Here is a 25,509-nt window from a genome sequence, read left to right as displayed (position 1 = left end):
GGCTGTGAAAACTCTTGCAATCCAAGACAATTACAATTTGAAGCAAAAACAAATAAATTGTTTCTATATACTAGGTCAATGTAACTATGACTTTGTTGTCTAAATTATCTTGTTTGTTACCTCTGCATATGAACTGTATGCGGCAATTGGTATTGGCTAGTTTCACTAAGGATGTTTGTAGTGCTAGTCATTTAAAGAATAATTATTTCTCCATCAGCATAAATTCAGAGTTCAGGTCACTGAACAAAAAATAGTGCTTCCTGGACTTATTGATTTATTTCACAATAACTTTTCTATTCCACAAATTCCAAGAGGCCCCCCCCCCTCTCTCTCTCTCTCTCTCGTTTTTGTTTTACAGTTTTACTAAAAATACTATTCCCTATTTAAAAAATGGGTTTCCCATTTTGGAACCAACAAACTCTACTCAATTGAGCTAAATCTATGACTGTTAATGAATTGAGTTGGGTTTTTGATAACAATATTAGTCATAAGGATTAAAACTATCTTTCATTTATGCTATGTTTGCAATTTTGCTTTTTTTATTTATTTTTTATTCCTCGTGCTTTTGTATGACCCTTTTGCTCTTTTGCAAATGATATTCACAGGCTGTGAAAACTCTTGCATTCCAAGACAATTACAAATTGAAGCAAACATAAATAAATTGTTTCTATATACCAGGTCAGTGTAACTATGACTTTGTCATCTGAATTATCTATTTTGATACCTCTGCATATGAACTATATGTGGCTATTGCCCATTGGTACCGGCCAATTTCACTAAGGATGTTGTTTGTGTTAATGTTCTAAGATAGGGACCATATCAGTAGTGTAGACCATTAGATTGGTTTTTATTGACCTCTTGAATTAATTTTTTACCCAATTATGTTGATATACATGCTTATGTTTGATTCAAAACTTACTGAAGCATAATATGAAAATAATAATAATAATGAAAAAAAAGAATAGATGCTATGGTTCAACCCTATCAATTTCCATATAGTGTGTCAGATCTATTTGTAATAAGTGAATGCATTAGTTAAGGATTTTTATTTTATTTTATTTTATTTATTTATTTTAAATTTACTTAAAAAGAAGTGGTAAATTATCATTGAGATTGTGTTTGGATGACCTTCTTTTGATTGTCTTACTTTGTTTAAAAATACGATTGTGATTAAAAAAAATTGAGGCTTTAAAAGATTTACGTGAGTTGTTGGTGAAATTAAATTGACATTTTAATCTAAAACAAACAGAACCTTAGCATATAAAGTTCATGTTACGCATCGACTATTTTCTAGTTTCGGTCTCTATAGTATTTAAAGATAGAAGTGAATGTAGTATTATAATAATTGAGAAATTTAGGTTGAATCACCACTATTAAGTATACATTTTGTGCCTATTTTAGTTTCAAGACTTCTTAAATCATAATTACTGAAAAAGTTGTATTACTTGCATAGTGATTAAGCCAAAATTGAACTTATAAATCATGGTATTGCATTTTGAGTAGATGTTATTTTGTTTGTTCTCTCTACTTTACCACTTGGCTTCATGTGAATTTATGCTACCTTTGTCATCTAGTGTACTACTTCATTGGTTGTCCTTTAATCTCAATTTTTTTTCTCATGAACCGTTTGGGAAGGGATGCTGATGAGGCAAAAGCAAAGGAGTTCAATGAAATGGCTTGTAAAGCCTCTTTTGCTGATCAACAGAAGCAGCTCCAAGAAAACATTCATGCTCAGATTAAAAGTTTCTCCATGTGTATAAATGAAATTCTCCTACCTTATACTAAAAGGGTAGTTGAGGCACAAGAACTGCCTCCACAACCAATAGCTACTCCTTGCTTGAGTGGCCTTGGTTTTGATATTGGCAGGAATGGCCAACTTACAGACCGTCCTGGTAAGATTCTGTTTGTAAAAAAAAAAACCTTTTCCAATGTTGCATTATGAGCTTGAAGTTGTGTGAGTGCAGCTTGAGATGTTTGGGATCTTTGAATTTTCTTGTGACTCATCCTTGAAGTAGGGGGATTATCTTGATTCAAAGGAATGATCTTTTGATTTGTCCATTGATTACCCTAACTTCTTTAATTGTTTCCTTAAACAGATTTAGTTGTTTAAAATATTTAAAAGTTATTCAAGTAGAGTTGAAGTCAACATCCAATCATTTTTGAACTGAAGTGTCAACAAAAGAAGTCTACATTTAGGCAGCGAAGTGGAGGGGAAGATGCCTTGGGGATACTTAACTTGATTTTATTGAAGGCATCTTCAATGAGTATTTAATTACTGTTTCCAGAATACTCGTTTGGAGTTTGTTGGTGTATCTAATGCTCTATCTGTTATATCTAGCTTCTATAAGGTCTTTCTAGAAATCATATTTTTGTGTTTGTGATGTGATTCATAGGTAGTTCTATACTTTTTAACCTTTGTACTTCTAAATTAATATTCTTAGATGAACGGTTGATTATATATTTATTGGAATGATAATATGCTCTAGTTGTTAGATTTCTTGCAAACATCAATGTTGCGAATGAGTATTTTCCCCTGTTTTAAGAACAATGTGGCAGGTGAGATTGAGGGTTCAAGACCCGCCCATATGTGCAACTTACCAATAAAACAAAAAGATTACTTTCAAGCTTTGATAATATTAATACATTATAGAATATCTCTTGGCTTCTTTTTATTGAAGTTAAAGCTCTAAAATAGTATTCATTCTTTTTTGAATGCCATTCTTATTACAGCTAAACAAGAAATTCAACCAGTTTGTAACCTAAAACATGACATTATTTGGGTTGAAACCTTGGAAATCAAATTGATTATAAAGAATATGTGAAGTTCTCAGTTTTGATTGACATTCGTCAGGGCCTTGGTTGGAAGTGTATTGGAGGTAACACATATAGAGGTCCAGATTATTTTACAGCAAGAAAGTGCTAGATTGTGATCAATTCTCACTTTAGTAGTTGGATGGCATGTTGCTGGCTAACAATTACATGGATATGTGGGAAAAAAAAAGGGGATCAATATCTCTTGAAGTACAAGGATGTCCTCCAAGCTGGACTAATGCCCTCCAGTTTAATCTCCTTAAGTGGTTAGAACTAATTGTTTTTCTTTTAATTATATGGTTAATGTTTCAAACTTTTTCCTGAATATATTTCCCAATAACATCAAATCAACCCTTGCCGCATCATAGGTTGGATGAGAGGGTTCAACTGGGTGCTTGTTCCGTAATACATAGCTGTCAAATATGTTTGAATGTTACAAAATTCATTACAAGTGCGCATACAAGCAGTACCCCATATCATAGTCTCTGTACTGGAATCAAATTAGAATGTTTAAGCACTCAGATTTGATTACAAGACTATCAGTTTTTGCTTAATGTACTAGACTATATGTATTTGTTGAGCTTGGACATGATCATCTATCGCCACACTCTTCTGCATCTTGTGGTGCAGAGGCTCTCAACATTTCCATCATCTAACAGTTTCATTTGATTTTTCTTGTTGAACTTGCTGTCTTCAATAATTATTGAACTGCTCCTCATATTTAATATGTTTTTTTTTTTCTTATCAAATTGTCAACAATGAACTGTTTTTACTAATGCCACTATTAACATAGCTAAACAATGCCCTTTTTGGCCTACATGTAGAAAACACATGAAGTTAGAATGCAATTTATGTCATTTTAATTTTTACAATAAAACTTATGAATTTGTGAAGAGAATGGTTTATATGTACAACGCATATTTTTTTGACCACAATTGCACTATTTGGGATTTAAGTACCTATCTTCTGTTTAGGTACAGAAGAAGTCTCAATTAATTATTACAAAATTTCCACATTTGGTTCTGATTACTTAAGAGCTTGTGGGTGTGTCATGTGTGTTCTAGTTCTCTCATTAAAGTATCAATTACTAATGATTTGTCTGCATATCGTTGAATTGTGTTGAACTCCCTGACAGACTAAAGGACCTCATTGTTTACAAGCTTGATGGTGAAATACTTCACAAGGAAGCCAGCCAAGGTATATGTTTGGATGGTGTCATAGCCTTCTAGCCTGGTGTAACTTTGAGAATAACCCATTTTTAATAATCAAAATCATAAGCTCTTTTTGTCATAAGTGAATAAATTAGTTTTAAGGCCTTTGTTTTAATATAAATTATGTTTACAAAGTTAAAATTAAATAAATTTTCACGATTGTGTTTGGATGAGCTTATTTTGACTGCCTTGCTTTGATAAAAAATAAGCTGCAGAACAGTACAACTATTCTTAAGAAATTAATACAACTTTTGTTTGTTCCCTACTTTGCCACTTGGCTTCATGTGAATTTATGCTACCTTTGTTGCTCAGGGTATGACTTCATAGGGTGTGCTTTAATCACAATTTTTTTCTCATGACAGACTTGAACATCCAGCTACAACCATTTGGGAAGGAATGCTGAAGAGGCATATGCAGAGGAGATCATAGAATGGCTAGTAAAGCCTCTCTTGTTGATCAACAGAGCCAAGTCCAAGAAAATGTCCATGCTCAGGTTAAAATTTTCGCCATGTCTATGGATGAAATTCTTATTCCTGATAATAAAAGGACAGGTGATGCACATGAATTGCCTCCACAAGCAGCAGCTGCTCCTCGTTGGAATGGGGAACCTACTGACCGTCCTGGTAAGGTTCTATTTGCAATTTGGAAAGTTTTTCCAATGCTGCATTATGAGCTTGAAGTTGTGTGAGTGCAGCATGAGATGTTCAGGATCTTAGAATTTTCTTGTGACCCATCCTTTCTATGTTTGAAGTAGTGGGACTATCTTGATTCAAGGGAAAGATCTTTTTTTATATTTTTTGTTGATTACCTTAACTTCTTGACTAGTTTTCTTGAACAAATTTAATTATTTAAAAAGTTTAAAGTTATTCAAGTAGAGTTAATGTTAACATCCAATCACTTTTGAATTGAAGTGTTGGCAACAGTAATCTACAATTGGGCAGCAAAGTGTGGGAACTATTTCTTGGGGATGCTTAAATTGATTTTATGGAAGGCATATCAAGGAAAACTATTTCTTGGGGATACTTAAATTGATTTTATGCTAGGTAGTGCTAAAGATGACTGTAAAAATTCCAGCTTCTATATAGGTATGGGAGTTGGATTCACAACTGGCTTTTGGGCAATTTGTGGAGCTCTCTTCTTCAATAGGACTTGGAGGCATGCTTTTTTCAAATTTGCTGATGACATAAAAGATCGAATGCATGTGACTACAGTGATAAAGATGAATTGGTTATCTAAAAAGGCAAGAGTCTGCCTGAGTATGTGAAAGGCATCATTATCTACCTAAAGGTATTATTTCAAGTATTATGTCCTTAATATTGGTTGGTTCATGTTAATGTAGCTTTGAATATATGATTTAATTCGTAGCTAATGTTATAGTAATTTGGATTTTATTTCACAAATATAGATTATCTATAACTTTAGTCTATATTTGTTGTTAGCCCATTGCGTTTGAAATAAAGTTCATTTATGAATTTATACTTTGATAGGTAGATAGTGGAGGAGGGGAAGATGAGTTTCAACTATAGATGAATCATGCACCATAAAGGATACCATTACCACTATGCTACTATTGGACTTTGTCTAGAGATATTTGAAGTGGACAAAGAGGGAACTCATTGGAATACCCTCAATAGAACGAAAGCTGTACTATGACAGTAGAAATTGTTTCTCATATACATAATGCATCAAATAGGTGGTCTAGAGATATTTTTCTTAGTTGTTTTTTCTGTTGGGTTAGAAGAGACTGTAATGCAGTAACCCATAATGCTGCCAGGCTCTCCCTTTTGTATTATTAATAAAAAAAAACACTAAGAAAAATTAAATTTTGTTTTTAACAATTCCTAAGGACACAAGTCTTTTTTTTTTTTTTTGTGTAGATAACCGCTCACAAGTCTTAAACAATATGTTTAGAAAGGTTTTTTCTATTTTTATTTTTTTCTTCAAGTTTTAGTTTAAATTAGAAACTGGACTTTCTATATTTTACCCAAAAATTAATTCAGTTTTTTAGCCTTAGATTAAGTAAGTCCTACGCCTTTCGATTTATTTATTTTAATGTAGTCATTTTGTTTAGAGAAATGGTATGTTCACAATATTTTCATAACAAATCTTAAATGGTAGGTTGTTAATAGTTGTAATGGGCGGACAAAAAAGTAATTTCAATTTTGAACTCAAATTAGAACAAATAACAATGTACCATCTATAATTTGTTGTGAAATTATTATGAAAAACTATTGTGGATATAACACTTATCTTTTGTTTACTTCCTTTAAAGTGGTTGTCATTAAGGGTCCGTTTGGATAGAACTTATTGCTGAAAACTGAAAACTGAAAATTGAAAACACTGTAGCAAAATAATTTTTAAATGTGTGAATAGTGCCGTGGGACCCATTTTTAATGAAAAAGTTGCTGAAAAGTGAAATTTGTGGGTCTATGAACAGTGCACGGATGCATTGTTCATGAGGAATTAGTCAACAACTACGGCTTGAAAAAAAAAAAAAAAAAAAAAAATGAAAACGCGGGGCTTCAAAACGCAACGTGAAAACGTTGAATCCAAACGGGCAATAAGTATCCCAAAACAACATAATTTAGGTATTTTGAATTTCTAAAACAACGTCATTTTAGAATACTTAATGGCACAATGCCATGGAATTTGATGGAAGGAAAGTTATAAACATGAAATAAATAAATAAAAAATTACAAGATTGAATTGAACTATAAATAAAGTTAAATGGTGAAATTTATAATCTAGTTTTTTTTTTTCAATAAAAAAATCAATAATTTCAATATATTCTTTCATATTCTTGTTTTAGATCTTCAAGTTTTCAACTCATAAAATGCTGAAACTAATATAAATTGTATTATAAAATATTTACAAATTGACAAAAAAAATGATTAGTGAATTTAAAAAACATAATTAATGAATGACTGATTTATTTTTTATAATTAGTGATACATTAGTTTGTAAAAATTATATAGTAAAGTTTGTAGTATCTTTAAAGTTACTCTTTCAAGTTTTCAAAAAAATCATTTTCTTGAATGTAAATTTCTTTTAATATTGAATCTCAAGGATAAAAAAAAAAAAAAAAAAAAAAAAAAAAGTTTAGTTACTAAAGAATAATTATTATAAAGAATCTTGCTTATATAATAAAGGATAAAAGAAAATTATTGATGTCTTGAATAATTGCTAAAGAATAGTACTATTATAGAAAGGATGCCATAAGTTCCAATTCTATGGATATATAAATAACATTGTGTCATGTTTGAAATAAGTTGGTTTAATTACAAATCTAGCTCATCTTCTAACTACATTTATGCATGTTTCACTACCTTGATTGTTTCCTTTATTCCCTTCTTCCCTATGTGCATGGTTTACACGCCATTTCCTAAACTTCCTCAAATCATCTTTCTTTCTTTTTTATTTTATTTTATTTATTTTAATTTTTAAAATCAATAATGTGGCTCACACTTAACTAATTTTTGTATTCTTTAAATTAATTAAGATTAAACAAACACAATGCTCCACTAATTTCTTTTTTAAGGAAAATTATGGCCAAGATGTTGACAAGAACCTCTTAGTAAATATGCTCTTCTTATTTCTTATTTCATCTCAATAATTAAGATGAAAAAATGAAACGTTTTCCCACAGCTTAGGATCAGAAAGAAGATTATTTAAGTTAATACGAATTTTCTTAAAAAATGAATTTTGCATTACAAGTGATTTTATTATAAGAAATTTGTTTGTAGTGCTAGCAAAAGAATAAAGAGTAAACTATAAGTTCATTCAGTATATTCAACTTAGTTATTCAACTGTTACATTAATCATGTTTTACAAAGTATTCCGGTATTAATTTGTGCATATGCGTGTGTAAAAAATGTATCAAATAAATTCAACTAATTCAGCTAAAGACTATAGTAAACACTAAATAGACTTCTATTTTGAAAATGTGTGTTTTTAGAAAAAAAATAATGATTTTAAAATATGCCTTTTGAAAAGAAAATTTGAAAAATCACAATTATACATTTGACTTGGGCTTTTGGGATAATTTGCATTTGTTTGGGCAATTTTTGAGAAATGCTATGTCCACAAAATTTTCATAATACTTTTATAACAAATCCTAAATGGTAAGTTGTTATTCATTCTAACTGGAACCTACCAATGAAATTATCTTTTTTGTTCACTATAAATAGCCGCCAATAACAACCTGTCACTTAGGATTTATTTGTGAAATTGCTACAAACATAACATTTCTCACAATTTTTTGGTTCAATCTTCAATGAACCAAACTCTTGGAGTGATCAAATTTTTTTTTAATGGGCTCAAATTTTTATTTAGGGTGTTCAAGTCTTTTTTAGAGTGGTTTGGAATTTTTTCTAAGGTAGTCAACAACAACACATATTAATTTAAAATTTAATTTTTTTTAAGGTATATATAAAAATAATTTCAAGTCAAAGTGGTCATGTGACCACCCTAGTTAACAAGTATAGTCGCCTTTGACAGTGGAAAATATTGCATAATGGATTAATAGTCAACTAGTCCCCAAAAAAAAAAAAGATTCAAATTCTAGATGATTCTAAAATTGATGAACAATCTCTACACGGTTACTTGAAGGATGGTTGACAAATGAACTTAACGCAACATCTCATCACTTGTGTGTGGTGAGCATTGATCTTTGGAGGTTTTGCTTAAAGCCTTGTTATCACTAATTTAATCATGTTATTAAGAGCACGCACACATGATATTTTACTCCATCATGAACATTAGAATCCAAACAAATGTACTCAGCATGAACTTATGGTCTTAGATAAAAATTAATGGTCAACAAGTCACCCAACCAAAAAACAAAAGATGTCAATAAGTCAAATTCTTGATAATTTTGATATTGATAAAAAATCTCTACGCAGTTATGTGAGAGACGGTCGTCAAATTAACCTAACACTACATCTCATCACTTGTGTGTGGTGAGCATTGATCTTTGGGAGTTGGGCTTAAAGCCAATATTATCACTAATTTAATCATGTCATTAAGAGCACATTCACATGATATTCTACTCAATCATAAGGCTTAAAGTTCATGAATTTTCGGCCTTACATTACATGAAATTATGTCACATGGTGGAAAATATTGCATAATGGATTAATTGTCAACAAGTCATCTACACGATTACATGAAAGATGATTGTTGAATGAACCTAACACTAAATCTTATCACTTGTGTGTGGTGAGCATTGATCTCTAGGGGTTTGGCTTAAAGCATATATTATCACTAATTTAATCATGTCATTAAGAACATGTTCATGGTATTCTACTCAATCATGAGCCTTTAGTTCTTGACAAATTTTCTCAACACGAATTTATGGCCTTAGATCAAAATTATGCCACTTTGTAATTATTTAACTTTAGTATTTTTATGTAATTTTTGTTATTTTAGGTTTAGGTGATTTATTTCCTTATTTTAGGTGATTTAATGTTTTTTTTTAGTCAAATTAGGGTTTTATATACTTTCGTAGCCGCCTTAGGGTTTGCTAGCCGTCTTAGGGTTTCTAGCCACCCTAGGTTTTCTTTTTTGAAGAAAAAAAAATCTGGTTTTGCATCTCATGCAAAACCCACAGCGGAAGCGGCGAACAAGGATCTATTTCATTCATGATTGATAACGTGCACTACATAAATTTCAGAATTTAAGAACAAGATAGCGTACCTTGGTGTGGAGAAATTCAAAACAAAGACTATAAGCACTTGGGAACACTTTTAATCTTCACTCCAATTCCACTTTACGCCCAAGATGTGTGGTCTCTCAATCAGTTTTCAAGGGAGAATGAAAATGTGTCTCACACTCTCTCACACACAGTTTTTTTTTCTTTTCTAATCTCTTCTCCTAAAAATTCTGTATGTTTCTCCCTTTATAACTAACTGATTATCTAATTGGGTTGGCCTATTGGGCCTTTCCAATTGGGCTTTAGTGTGTGGCTTGAAGTGGGACCAAAAGGGACCAATGAGACACTAGCTCCAATGGGCCTTGGGCTTTTCCGTCAACTCTTAACAAGTCCAAAGTTACCATTAATTATATTTAATACCACTATATAAATATAATTGCACTCTAGGCCTTATTAATAAATTATATCCCAAGACTTTATTATACACGTAACCCCTTCATAAAATATTCGTAGTAACACAAAGTCATAAATGTAGACTGCCACTTTGTAAATTACTACATCTTATCCTTGAGTACCTGGTTTAATTCTTTAAAGTTATTCATTATATATTTATGAAATCCAATTTCATAAATATATACTTTAGCGATTTCTTACTAAAGTGGTTAGGCCTAACTCTCTGAATAACTGAAACCATTAAACTTATCTCAAGGGAATATTTTATATCTCTATCAAGAGACTATGAATTCCATCTTGAGAATATATGTTCCATCAACACTAAATGTGGCTGCCCAACATACTGAGGTTTTGACCGTCACTTCAGATCTCACTCCTGATATATCAAAGCAACCTACACTTCATGATCAGGTCCATTATTCTCTCAGGATTAAGAGTTCATGCAAATAGAAGTCATGAGATTTATTATTCATTTGACAGTCGTTAGAAGAATAGTAAATCTCACAGCAGTCCAGTTCAATATGTTTCAACTCTTAAAATATATCAACATATCAACTAGAAGTTTCCACTTCCATGATCAAGACAAATCATCTTAGTTGACATGTTATAGTCTTCGCAGAGGAAATGCCCAATTTCATCACCGATTACGAACTATAAATTCTGAGTTTACAAAGAACTTGTGATTTACATCTTCTGTGACTTTTCACATAAATCACATACAATGCATCTCATGGACTATATGATAATATCCCATATTCATGTTACCATTATTTTAGATAATAATAAAATAACTTTATCAACCACAATATTAAGTCATACATCATGTCTTACATAATATCATACATAGCATCATACAATAGGATTTAAGGGCACTAATCCTAACATTTTTACTATTTAAATTCATTGTAGCCTCCAAAGACAATTAATTTTTGACACTATTTTTCAATAAACACAGACTTTTGTTAAATTCTTTCTTTGGTAGATTCCAGTTTATCTCCTTGTGGATTTAGGGAAAACCCTCGTGGATTTGAGGTTTACTACCGAAAGCTAATAGTTTAGTTTCTTTTTCATCAAGAGAGCATCGTGTGTGCTTTCTTCAAGCTTCTGCGACATCACAGTGGATTATATTGCTTAATGGATTAATGGTCAATAAGTCACTCAACCAAAAAACAAAAGATATCAATAAGTCAAATAATTAATGATTCTAATATTGATGAAAAATCTCTACGAGGTTACGTGAAAGACCAACACTACATTTCATCAGTTGTGTATGGTGAGCATTAACCGATGGGGTTTTGGCTTAAAGCCTACATTATCACTAATTTAATTGTGTCATTCAGAGCACATACACATGATATTCTACTTAATAATGAGACTTAAGTTTCAAAAAAAATTCCTCAACATGAATTTTTGACCATGCATCAAAATCATGTCACATGGTGGAAAAATATTGCATAATGGCTTAATGGTCAACAAGTCACCCAACCAAAATTTTTTTTTAATAATTCAAATTCTTGGTGATTATGATATTGATGGAAAATCTCTATTTTGTTATGTGAAAGACAGACATCAAATGAACCGAACACCAAATCTCATCACTTGTGTGGTTAGCATTGATCCTTGTGGGCATTGCCACAGTTTGAAGTGCCCAAATTTGGCTCATGAGTAGATCTAAAATAAAAATTAGCACAGAACTCTCTCCAATTAATATCCAACAGCTAAATTTAAATACATCTTACTATTTATATTTACTACTAGTAAACTGAGCAGAAGAATCTATCTTGAAACAGTAATGAGCCTGCAATGCAATCATGTCATTAACGCCCCTAAACATATATGCATATGCATAACAGAGGAATATAAGAACACATGCACGAGATTTAACTTGATCATGGGCATTACTTTTGTGCAAAATAGTATGTGAAAACGAAAGAAGAGACCAAAGTGCGGATGGTTAGAAGTTAGAACAAAGCCATATCTGATCAAGGGAAAAAAGCCTATCTTGGTACAATTATCAAACAATTTACAGGCAAACATAGGTATAATTGGCAAACAAGTCTCCGAACGAACAAAAGTATTCAACAATTCGAATTTTGGATATAACTATCACTCCGTGGTTACGCGAGAGATAGGCATTGGTCTTTGTCGTTTGGCTTTAAGTCAACAAGTCAAAGTCTTCATAAAAAATAAAAAAAAAAGTGACCCTTTAAGAATCACTTATCACAAGCTCTATAAATCTCCAATTGAATCACCACCACTACTGACACTCAGCTTCTTTTCCTTCAAAGTTCTCTTTCAACCCTTTCTCTTATCTAAATTCAGGAAAAAAAAAAAAACATTCTCTTCTCTTCCACTGTTCTTGCTCTATCATGGTTGCCTCTTCTGCAATTCATGTGCATTTCTTACCATTGTTCTTTGTCATAACCTTCAGTTTATGTTTCTTCAAAGCAGAGTCAAACGTTTCTTGTTGTGAAAAAGAGAAAAACACACTTCTAGGCTTCCAACGAGGTTTAACTGATCCTTATAAACTGAGCCTAGTCTCGTCCTGGTCTGACCAAGAAGATTGCTGCAGGTGGGAAGGAGTTCACTGTGACAACAAAACTGCTCAAAGTCACAGAGCTATCAGTAAAATATGTAGGCGGTAAGATTAATCCTTCATTGGTTGAGTTAGAATTTTTGAATTACTTGGACTTGAGCGAGAATTTCTTTAATTGTACTTCTATTTCAAGTTTCCTTGGATCAATGGTCAGTTTGACACATCTTGACCTCAATGATGCCCAATTTTGTGGACACATTCCTCATCAGCGTGGGAACCTTTCAAGCCTTCTCTATCTAAATCTTAAAGAAAATAATGGCCTTTATGTTGATAACCTTCATTGGATGTTTCATCTCTCTTCCATGCAACACCTTGATCTAAGCCACACCGACCCTCATTGAGAGGTTGATTGGCTTCAAATTGTAAGTTCACTCTCATCTCTTTTGGAGCTAATCTTAAACAATTGTCAACTTGATAGTTTAACTCCATCGGTTGGAATTGTCAATTCCACGTCTCTTCGGGTCCTTGATCTTTCTGAAAATCTTTTCAATCAAGAGATACCTAGTTGGTTCTCTAATCGTAGTACAAGTCTCTTAGAATATCTCGATCTTAGGGATAATTCTTTGAGCGGAAAAATTCTAGATTTGCTAGGGCAGCTTAAGCATCTAACGGATCTCGATCTTAGCGATAATTCTTCAAGTGGTCCTATTAATCCTTCATCCCTTGGGAATTAATCTCAAATGCAAGCCTTACTCCTTGGTGTAAATAAATTAAATGGCACCATTCCAAAGAGTCTTGGACTTCTCTCAAATCTATTTGCGGTATCTATTTCACATAATTTCTTTACAGGCAGTCTTGATGAAGCACATTTCTCCAAATTAGGGAAATTAAAAGAACTGGAAATCTCTTATACACCTTTGTTCTTTAACGTGAATTCCAATTGGGTTCCTCCTTTTCAACTTGAATATGTTTCCATGATCTCCTGCAAGATAGGTCCCAACAAATTATATATATTTACTTTAAGCATGCTACAAAGTATTATTATATTTGAAATGTAATCAAACATTAAAGGAAAATTAAACAATTGTATACAATTATTGCAAAATATGTAGATGAACAAAAAATATATAATAAATGAATGCTTCCTCTGTACAAATCTTGATAGACAAATATATCATTATTTTTATGAGTATTACTATAATGTATGTAGTTCGTAAAACCTAACAAAATCCACATGACAATTGTTTCTTCTTTCAAAAACCATAATCTCATCGTATTTTGTGATTTTCCTTTTACTAAGGCATATTCAGAAACAATAAAACTTAAAGGGAGAAGGCAATGAAGATTCAGGTTCAAACAGATCTGACTATGGTTGCAAGGTATATCTAAGGCATAGGAAGATTGCTATTTCAAGCAATTCATGCAAATTTGACCATTAGAGAAAACTTACCATTATAATAGTGCATTCTTTTGCATCCTTCTGCTTTTCTAGTTACATCAATAGAGTCAATCTCTATTTCATGCAACTCAGCCTCAACATTGCAAGTAAAGATGTTGCCCACCCTCAGAAGATATTTCTGCAAGAGCAAGGGAATCGATTAAGATAGACGGTTCAATTGCACACATCCACACACACTACTGTCTCTGCATATTTGTAGATGTGATTTGCAGACATATAAATGTTCAACTTGTAGTATATTTATAACTATTCTGCATTTTAATCTTTCTGAACAAAATATAAAAGCAAGTGATGGTTCAATATTAATGGTTTGAAAGTATATTTACGTTTTCGGTGGCCTAACAATAAAAAAGTAGATAAAGGCTAGGTTGCACTGACACGCCATTTTTGGCGTCGTGTCGGACATCGGAACCTGTACGACTCGCCGGACTCCGGTATCCAAGCAGTGTCTCTTCTTTTTTTTTTTTGCATCTCCGACACGACTCCGACACGTCTGACATGCCAGCAATGAAAAAAAGAAGAAGAAGAAAATCACAGATTTTGAAACCCACATCTCAAATTCTCAACCCACCCTCCCTCTAACCTATGCCCGCTGCCGCTGGCCTCTGTCCCTCGCTGAAGCTAGATCGGGCCGATTGGCGAGCTCCATAGACGTTGATGCCGCCCTTGTCCCTTTCGATCTCTCTCTCTCTCTTCGCGTGGACAATAGGTTTGACAACTTCTCTTCTCTCTCTCTGTTTTTTTTTTCTTTCTTTCAGATATTTGGGTGAATCAGAATGGGTTACTATTTACTAACGTGTTTTGTGTTATAACTTATAACGCGTTTTGTGTGTGTGTGTGTGTGTGTGTGTTTTTTAATCCCACATATAAGTCACTATGTTATACTTATTATTATGATTTTTTTTTTCTTCACTCAACCTTTTATTTTTCCTTATAAATTATAATGTTTATAATGAATTTAGTGATTTTTTTTTTGTGTAGTCCTTACATAATTTAAATTCTAGACATAAACATATTTTTTGTCTAAAAATATTTAAAAATATGCATAAATATAAAATTTAATTAATTTTGTCGTGTCCACGCCGTTTCCTATCCTTATTTTTCAAAAATTGCCAAATCCCCGTGTCCGTGTCCATGTCTATGCATCATAGGATGAAGGTAATCACATGTCACATATCGATCTCTAGCATGCCAATATAGGCTCTAGTAGCGAAGCTTCTTGAATGGCAAATTGTCCACTTTGTAAATTGTAATGAATCAAATGTTGGCTTTGCAAACTAACCCACAATTCAACCAACCTGTAAAAACAACTATAATACAAAACTCACAACCCAAATCCAATACCCAAAAGTTTGAATTTTTGGGACCGTGAGAAGTGCTTTCGCAATGAAGAGAGACAAATCTAAATTAGACAAAAGAAAGAGCGGAGAGGAAGTGTTTTATCGACTATGAATTATATTAACAAACAAACACAATCTAATTTACAAATTTTTTGGGTGCATATCACACTCTTTAAATCCAAATTGACTTTAGAAATCAATAATACTCAAACTAAAAGTCAATTGACAACAGTTAATAAATTAAAATTGAAACTAAAACTAAACTGAATAAAAGTTAAAACGATTTACAAATATCTAATGTGTTGAACCTGTCGTGTTGTTCTAGCCTTGCAATTGCCATTATTTTTTTTTTTTTTCAAATAGAAGGCAATGCGCTGAGTAATTGAATTATCAAAAACCACTCTACCTCATTAATCTCTAGTAATTATTCAAAATAAAAGCACCCCCAAACGTGACCCTAAATTAAAATCAAGCCAATTGAAATGCCAAAAGCCTAAATCATATTTAACTGGAAGTAAAAACAAAAACAAAAAACAAAATTGGAAACATTACTGGTAAAGCTTTTGGAGAAAGACCGGTCTGATCATGGTAAACATGTTCTTGACATCAAACTATAAGGAAGTGACTTTGAAAAGATGGTAGTAGGACGCTATACAATGGGAGGAAGCAGTCCTAATGGTGAACTACAGTCCGATAAGCAAAGAGGAAAGCTTTTTGTGAGAAGTCAGCCTGATTTTTAGGGACCTAAGAAGACATGGATGCACCAGTTCAAAAAAAAAGAGCTAGATAGTGCTATGATTAGCAGACTTGATCACTTTCATACTATGATGCACGGACACGGGGATTCGGCAATTTTTGAAAAATAAGGATACGACACGGAGTGGATACTACAATTAAATAATTAATTAAATTTTATATTTATGCATATTTTTTAATATTTTTAGACAAAAAATATGTTTATGTCTAGAATTTAAATTATGTAAGGACTACACACAAAAAAATCACTAAATTCATAATAAACATTATAATTTATAAGGAAAAATAAAAGGCTGAGTGAAGAAACAAAAAAAATTTTAAAAAAAATTCATAATAATAAGTATATTACAGTGACTTATACGTGGGATTAAAAAAAAAAAAAAACACACACACACACACACACACACAAAACGCATTATAAGTTATAACACAAAACACATTAGTAAATAGTAACTCATTCAGATTCACCCAAATATCTGAAAGAAAGAAAAAACAGAGAGAGAGAAGAGAAGTGGTCGGACCTGTTGTCCACGCCGAGAGAGAGAGAAAGAGAGATCGGAAGGGACAAGGGCGGCGTCGACGTCTATGGAGCTCGCCGATCGGCCCGATCTAGCTCTAGCGAGGGACAGAGGCCAGCGGCAGCAGGCAGAGGTTAGAGGGAGGGTGGGTTGAGAATTTGAGATGTGGGTTTCAAAATCTGTGATTTTCTTCTTTTCTTTTTTTTCATTGTTGGCGTGTCAGATGTGTTGAAGCCGTGTTGGAGATGTGAAAAAAGAAAAGTAAAAAAAAGACACTGCTTGGACACCGAAGTCTGACGAGTCGTATCGGTTCCGGTGTCCGACACGTGTCGAACACCGACACGATGCCAAAAATGGCGTCTCAGTGCAACCTAGCTTTCATAAGCCATTACGAACAAAATATTGGGCGAGTTAACATGATTACAAAACTTGTGTAAAAAACTATATTGGCCAATCAAAAATTTCATTAGACTTCTAATACTTGTTTGAGCAAGAAAATAAACACATAAGGATGAAAACCAAGGTTTAAACCCTCCTATCATTGGCCTTGTCAACCAAAATTCCCAAAAAAGAAACAGTACTCAAGGCAGTTTCATACCCTTAAACACTTCTACCTTCTGCATAACATTATTTTTTTTTCTTTTTTGCTACTAAGCATGGTGCTCAAAAACTTTCAAAAACTACAACATGGCCGTACAACTGAACTGCAAGCAGTAGGAAAGGGCAATCACAAATTTAAAAATAGTTGATTTCTAAGGACCATGCTATCAACAACTTATCAAGGAAAACTCATAACAAAATGAATTGCATGGTTAACATTGGGAATAAGGGCCAAATCTAACACTAACCCTGGTCCCATAGGCCATAAATTCAATCATGCAGGCCATACTCTGTAATTATTGAATCAACACATGTAGCTGATTACATACATACTTTTAGATCAATCCTTACGTGTCGCAATTATACAATTATAAATAACCATATATCTTAGGCTACAAACTTAAGTGGACCTCGAGGCAACTTGTACAAAACTTGAACTTAAGGCCATTCTTAGGACCTAGCAGTTGCCATGCAAAAATGCCTATGTTGGATTATGTTGGATAAGTTTGATTGGATCAATTTCAATCTTAGCTTTTGTTCCAATTAAACACTAATAATCTATTATTAACCCAATAAGTAAGCAATTCATGCACATGCTAATCTGATTTCAAAAAAAGTTCTAGAGAATTACTACAATAAGTAAACCATTTAGCAAAATATTCTCAGATAATATAATCTTTTCGAGGCATTTTATCAAACACACATCATGCATTATTGTTGCAACAACTGCTGCATATAATCTTATCAAAGAACTACCCACAAATACATTCAAATCAAAACCCAGCAACTAAATCCTTTGATAGACTAAGTTTTCCAAACTCTTTCGCAATACCCAACTCCAAAAATTTTCTAGAAACAGCATTAGCTTAACTCTTCCCGTATTCTAATCAAAAGTGAATCAACCAAGTAAAAACTATAAGGTAGCTTATCAAAATCATAACTCAGCCCACTTCATGATTATTAAAAAATCTAAGAAAAAAAAAACCCAATCTTGGAGTGCCTGACTTGACCTTGTTACCAGAGCATAGTCGGGAATGGAGGAGTATACTCGTTGCCGTAGAGGAAAAAGTCGCAATATTAGGAGAGGAAGGAAGTGAGAATTGGCGAGAGACATTTGTGGGTCTGCGTTTGATAGTAATATATCAAAAAGCACTCGAATGGTTTGGTTTGGCTTATGAGGGACAGAGAGGTTATCGGGTTTTGTTTGTAAATTAGAGAAAAGAAAGAGAGGGGAGAAGCAGATTCGGTGAGGGTAGCAAATTGATGACTGAATGCAGTAACAGGGGAGGGTTGGTGGAAACGATGGAGACTGGATAAATATTGGGGGTCGAAGGTTGAGAAAAGGAGAAAAATTTGTTATTAAAAGAGAGTCAAATAAGAGTGGCTTTTTATCATAAATATATATAAATGAATGTTGCGAAGCCGAAAGAGAGAGCGAAAGCAAGCCTGCCTTAAAGAACAGTAATAAAACCACCCTTTCGTAAACAAAAAGACCGGCAAAGGTAGAAGTTTTGGAGATAGCAACTGGATGGAGAGAGAAGAGAGCAATTGAGCAATAGGGTTTTTCAGTCGAGAGAACCTTCGGTCAGGAGTTGGCATAAAGAGCCTTCTTTATGCCACCAATGAATAAATACCACATCATATTTCTATTGAAAACGCAATACACTCCAGCACACATAATTATAACTCAATTAAACTCAAAATCCTCAAACACAATCAGGCCTAAAGAACTAAATAGCTCTAACGTCTAAACCCATTTCATCTCCTCCTCTCCTCTCCTTGTTAGGAACCTAGAGGTTCCTAATGGGGATGAGTATGAATTGTAGGGGGATTGATGAGAATTGTAGGGAAATTGACTTAATTCGAGGTAGTCACCTGCCATAAAGAAATAGAGAGATTAAAAGAAAGAGAGAGATGCACTAATACACTAAGAAGTTGGTTTGTTCTTCAATTGATATCTCATATTGGATTACAATCATGTATTTATAGGAGATTATCTCTAATCTCATTGGCCCACATGGCCTCATTCTATTGGTTCTATTATTCCCCATGTGCATTAATAATTCCAACATGTGCTAAATGTGATTAACATTGGTTCTATTATTTCCCATGTGTATTAATAATTCGAACATGTGCTATATGTGATTAACATGCTTGGAATTGTAACTAACTAACTAACTAAATCTCCATACACTCCTTACAATCTTATATTTGCTTTGTGGGCTATATACCAAGCAACATAAAGCAAATAAAACACCCACAACAAAAAATAGAAAAGCCACAAAATAGGAAAGAAAGACTCAAAATTTTCCCCTTCTATTCTAGATAACACACTCATATAATACATTCATGTCAAAACAAGAACAAGTAGTCAATATATGACCAAGAATCGCCCAAAATCAAGAACCATATTGCCAAACCAGCATCGTAGGTAGAGAAACAAGCCCTAAAGTAAACAAAAAGAACAATCACAAATTGATAACAAATATACACCCACATTAGAAATCAACGTTTAGAAGAGAAAAATCAATAACTAATCAATACCCAGATGAGAAAAAGGCAAACCTATAATGTTAACAACAAGTATAGAGCCAAAAGAATCAAAATAACGAAGACCCATTAAGTAAGAAACCTTGAACGACGAGGTGGAGCTCCGGTGCGGCGGTGCTAGCTCCTAACCAACATGTGCGGCAGCTTCAACGGCGGGGTGGAGGTCCGATGGTATAAGGAGAGGAGGTGGAATGGGTTTAGGCGTTGGAGCTGTTTAGTTCTTCAGGTCTAATACATGTTTGAGATTGGGTTATAATTGTGTGTGTTCGAGTGCATTGGGTTTTCAATAGAAATATGATGTGGCGTTTATTCATTGGTGGCGTAAAGAAGGCTCTTTACGCTAGCTCCTTACCGAAGGTTTTCTCTTTTCAGTTTGGGGGTTTTATGCATATTGGTGTTGTAGCCAGGTTTTTTCCAGAGTGTTTGAGGATTTTAGTTTTTTTTTTTTTAAGCTATAGAAATTTTTTTGGGTCAGGCATAATAAGTTTTTTTAAATAATACTGATTTGTAAAAATGTGGAAGTTAAAATTAAAAAAAGAAGAAGTCAAAACTAAGTCAAAGCCTTAAGTTATATAATAATAATAATAATAATAATAATAATAATAATAATCTATATATATATATATCTATATATATATATATAATCGAAACCTCTGAAACTCTCACAATTTTTCACGTCAGTATAATATTTAAATAAAATTATCATTTTATTTAAATAAAATCATTATTTTTTAAATAAAATTATTATTTTTAGTTTAAAATTAACCAGGAATGAAACTCTATTTCTTTAATAAGCCCAACTTAAACTCAAACTCAACATTATCATTTTTTTAAATAAAATTATTTTTGTTTAATAAAAACTTAAAAATGAGTGAAACTCTATCTTAAACGTTGATAATCTATATAAAAACAAAAATTATGATAGGACTCAACAAAAAAGAAAAAAGACTAACTTTGAAAAAAAAAAAAAAAGACTCACGTTAATAATCGGGGGTTGGGTTTTTGGGTTGAAATTTCTACTAATTATTTTTTTTTATTGTACATAGCAGATAGCCTAAGGAACAATAAATTTTTATTGGGTATGTTAGACTCACGTTGATAATCGTGGGTTTGGTTTTTGAGTTGAAATTTCTACTAATTATTTTTTTTTAATTATACATGGCAGATAAAGCATCTCTATTTTTTGGAGAATGGATAATTACACTTTACTCACCTGTGGTTTGCCTTTAATTTGATGTGTTTACCCGTGGTTTAAATTTTGACACTTTACCCACCTGTGATTCCCACCGTTATTGTGCCATAACTCACCTCTCCCTCAGCCGTTACTCTAACACTGAATATGTAAAAAACAAAAGCCCAAACAGATCAAAACACACTCACTCCCATCCAACCCAACTTACTCACCAAACGAAGATCCTACACAATGCAATGCGCTTCGCTTGAGACTCTAGACCGAGAACCATCTGGGCTTTGATTGTGCAAGTAACCCGAGGAAGAAAGAGCTTTGATTATGGGTTCATCTGTTGCTTAGGTGAGCTTCAAGTTTTGCTTTTTTACTTTCATATGCTCTGTTCATCTGATTTTTTGAAACCTAGGGTTTAAAAAAAAATTTTGAAATTGGGTTGTTGCAAGGATGATTTAAATGCAAAGCTATGTTTTTTTTTTTTTTTTGTATTCATCAATGTGAGACTGCTGGACCCTTCCTTCATCAATGTGGGGCTGCATGAACCTAAGTCTCTTTATCTTGTACTTGTACTGTGAGGGAACTTGTTTTAGTTAAAGTTAATACCTTTGCTATTTTAGTTGGGATTATCCTTCCTTCTAAGAGGTAATGATGCAGGTTACATACCACTTTCATAAATAGTGACTGGAAGATCCTTTTGAGCATGATTAATTGATGATGAAGAGAACCAATTTGCCCTAGATCTAGTTGGAGGTTGAGTTGTTGCCTCAGATCTATTGTTTGGTGCAGGTTGAGATGCAGTTTGACCAAAAGCTCTGTATGCAAGCTGAGATCTAGTACTTGGTGGCTGAGATGCAGTTTGAGATGTTGCAGTCTGCTTTGTTTTTATAGATTTACTGCCTTGTGCCTACAAAGAGGGTTGTACAAGTTACATACACATGAAATACTTGAGGAAATAAATATAGTTCAAAGCATGGAAATACTTACAACTTTTGATTTAGTAAGTCTATCTCTTCTCTGCCATGGAGTTTCACCAGTAATGTTTGCCTTGCACTCTCTTGCATTATGTCCTTCTTTCTAGCACTTCCCACGCTTGATTGTCTTGTTCATCCTAGAAACTCTATAAGGGTTCCTTGGCTCTCCAAGATCTCTTTTTCTTTGCTTTGGTGGTTTGCCAGGTGGCTTATACACATGAGGAGCAACAGGAGCAGATTGGTTAGTCTCAACCCACTCAGATTAGCCAGACATTGGCTGTATTATCTCTTTGTAAGTTTCAACAAATGTCTCTTTCAAGTAACAAGGATGCACATAGTTCTCCACTTTCTCCAGGTTCTTAACAATAGTAGAGATCCTATGTTTGCAAGGGAGTCCTGTCAAATCCCAAATCCTACAGCTGCATGCTTTCCTAGCCAAGTCAACCACATGTCTCTCACGACCATTATCAACCTCATACATGAAGCTACCTACTGGAGTAGCACTGAAAGGTATAGATTCATGTTTTAACTTCTCTAATTTGTCTTGAAGATTAGGACACACATTTCTAGTGTATTTTGCTATACCTTTCATCTTTTTGTATTGTTTGGTCATGAGCCTAACTCTGATCCACTCCAACATTGCTAACATTGGCTTATCCCTAGCTTCTAAGATCATGGCATTAAAAGACTCACTTAAGTTATTAGGTAAATAGTCACACAAAGCTCCACTACTAAAGTGAGGCTTAGACCATTGTGCAGGGTTGATGTCAGCAAGATACTCCCATGCCTTGACATCCAAATCCTTCAGTTCCTGCATTCTTCTCTCAAACTCCCTGATTGTTGTGGCTCCAGCACATCTCCATAGTGCATCCTTCAACTCCAAGCCCTTATAATTCACTTTAAAATTATTATAGATATGCTTCACACAATACCTATGTTCACAAGTTGGGAACAACATCTCAATTGCAGGTATAAGGCCCTAATTTATATACAAAATAGATCAAGTAAATATGTTAGTTAAACATATTGAAATGAACTGAGGCATGTATTATTGAACTTTAAATATATGGGTTAAATATGTTAGTACAATTGTAGGTCATACCTTTTGTCTATCAATGATGAAGACCAGATTAAGTTGCTTTGGATTCCCAATGTCATCTGAAAACTACTGCAGAAACCATACCCATGAATCTTTGTTCTCTTGCTCAACAACAGCAAATGCAACTGGAAAAATGTTATCATTTTCATCTCTAGCTATGGCAGAAAGTATATGCCCCTCAAATCTCTCTTTCAGGTGGCACCCATCTAAACCAATGATTAGTCTACAGCCTCCCAAAAAACCAACTTTTTGTGCATTATACTTGATATACATTCTCTTAAATTTGGGCTGTGCATTTTCATCTTTCATTTCAATTTGCAAAATAACCCTACTTCTTTTATCATTCAATGTTATCATCTCTGCATAATCCCTAAGCTTCCTATATTGTAGCTGTTCATCCCCAGTAATCAAGTCAGTAGCTTTCCTTTTTGCCTTATACACCTGATTGTAACTTATGTCAATTTCAAGTGCTTGCTTCACATGATGTTGAATACCAGCCACTTTCCAATTGAGATTTTTTTCAAACTCCTGCATAAACTTCTTTGCAACATAACTTGAAGTCATTTGGCTGTGTTTGAAGGATCTAGGGTAGGTGCACTCTAGATTGAATGTTTTTATTTGGAATGTCAACTCCCCAGATAGTTGAGATGCATAACACCTCCATCCACATTCATTTATGCAATAAACTGATATCTTCTTCTTCTCATTCAGCTTGAACTTGATATCTACTGGCTTCTTTATAGCATATTCCCTCAATGCCTCCCTAAATACCTCAGAGTTTGGAAATTTCATTCCTTTCTTTAACTTTGGTTTTCTCATGTCAGTTTGGACATTAAACTCAGGTTCTTTTGCAGCAGTTGGTGCTGGTTGATCATCATCAAACCCTACTGGACTTTCCATGTCATTTTCAAGAGGTGGGTCATTGTTAGCTGCAGTAGTCCTATGTGGGGCTGCATACACAGGTAGATCCTCATGTGTAGATGGCCCATCATCTCCCTCAGAGGGCCTATGTAGGGCTGCTGCATTGACACTAACTCCATTACGTGTAGATGACCCATCATCTACATTTCCAAATACATCATCATCAAAATCTAACCCCTCAAACCCTTCCTCCAACCAATCAAAATCTTGTCCACCATCTCCTTCAGCATCCACATTAGCTCCCTTATGCATCTCATGCACATCATCATCATTCTGACCCACCTCATGCACATCATCACCATTTTGAGGTGCCTCATGCACATCATCATCATTTGCTACTTCCTCATTACCAAATGGTTGTTCAACTGCAGGTGGCTCCTCACCACCCTCAACATATAGTGTTATCTTATCTGTAGGGCATGCAGCATGACTCTCACACATATAAACTACATTATCATCTCCATTTATAAGCCTTAACCCTTGCTCCAAATTACCTCTAGGAATAAGATAATGAAATCTACTTGTATTAACTGCCCCCACATAAGAACAAATAGCTTGTATTTTAAAATAACTAAGTTTATCTGAGTCAACATTATCAATAAAAGAAGTACTACCTCCTAAATATACCAAATCTGGGTTCCACACAAACTGGCCACCATGATGAATCTCAAAATTGAATGTCAAGTTAGCCATTTGCATATAAAATACAATAGAATAAAGTATGAGATGGGCTTGCATGTGGAAAAGTATCTTGTGGTCCTGTGGTCCACACAAAGCACAACACAGAAACAGACAATATTATTAAAAGTTTTTGTTCTGTTCTTGGGAGACAAACCCATGGAAAGGGAAAGCAGAAAAGCAATAATCAATACTATGGTCCAGCAGCTCCACATTGAAGAATAGAAGCAAAAACCCAATTTCATGAGAAAACATAGCTTAGAATTGAACCTATCTGCATTGCCCCTTTTTTTTCTCTTTTTAAAATTTTTTTTTTTATGACAAACATATTCCTTTGCTGGTGGCTCAAAATGGATGTTATTGGCACAGAACATATTTTTATGACAAGCATATTCCTTTTTTTCACATTTGGTTTGAAAATCAGAGTATATATGTTGGCACAGAACATATTCATAGTATGTAAAACATAGTAATCCTCAGGTTTAATAGAACAAAAAGCTTGTACTTTAGGAAGCAAAAACCCAGTTTGATGAAATTGAAACATAGTTGTTCAACAAGCACTACTAGTTCAATCACAGCACTACCAATTAGATCACAAGCAGTACTAGTTCCATGGTTAAGCAAAAACCCAATTTGGAAGAAAGAATTTTAAAACCCAATTTAAAACCCTAGGTTTCAAAAATTAAAAAGTAATAATCCTGATCTACCTGCAACAACTGAACAGAGGAGCAACTGTGTGTCCTTCTTCCTCGGCTCAGTTTGCATGCACG

General features: G+C 33.5%; 1 protein-coding gene across 1 annotated transcript; it reads right to left on the bottom strand.

Moving 5' to 3' along the window:
- Positions 1-22,303: 22,303 nt before the first annotated feature.
- On the bottom strand, positions 22,304-24,754 carry LOC142634661 (uncharacterized). Its single transcript, XM_075808950.1, has 2 exons — positions 23,225-24,754; positions 22,304-23,020 (listed from the first exon to the last, which is right to left on the bottom strand). Exons 1-2 carry the CDS (start codon positions 24,752-24,754, stop codon positions 22,304-22,306), a joined length of 2,247 nt encoding a protein of 748 aa, XP_075665065.1.
- Between the last annotated feature and the right edge of the window lie 755 nt (positions 24,755-25,509).

The sequence above is a fragment of the Castanea sativa genome, chromosome 5, assembly GCF_040712315.1.
Source record: "Castanea sativa cultivar Marrone di Chiusa Pesio chromosome 5, ASM4071231v1".
In the NCBI taxonomy this organism is placed as follows: Eukaryota; Viridiplantae; Streptophyta; class Magnoliopsida; order Fagales; family Fagaceae; genus Castanea; species Castanea sativa.
This window is presented reverse-complemented; position numbering and strand designations above follow the sequence as displayed.

Excerpts from the sequence above, each read along its gene's own strand:
- LOC142634661 (XM_075808950.1), bottom strand. The coding sequence starts at position 24,754 with ATGGCTAACTTGACATTCAATTTTGAGATTCATCATGGTGGCCAGTTT. Across the intron at positions 23,021-23,224 it reads AAGAGAACAAAGATTCATGG|GGCCTTATACCTGCAATTGA; the intron begins GTATGGTTTCTG and ends TATATAAATTAG.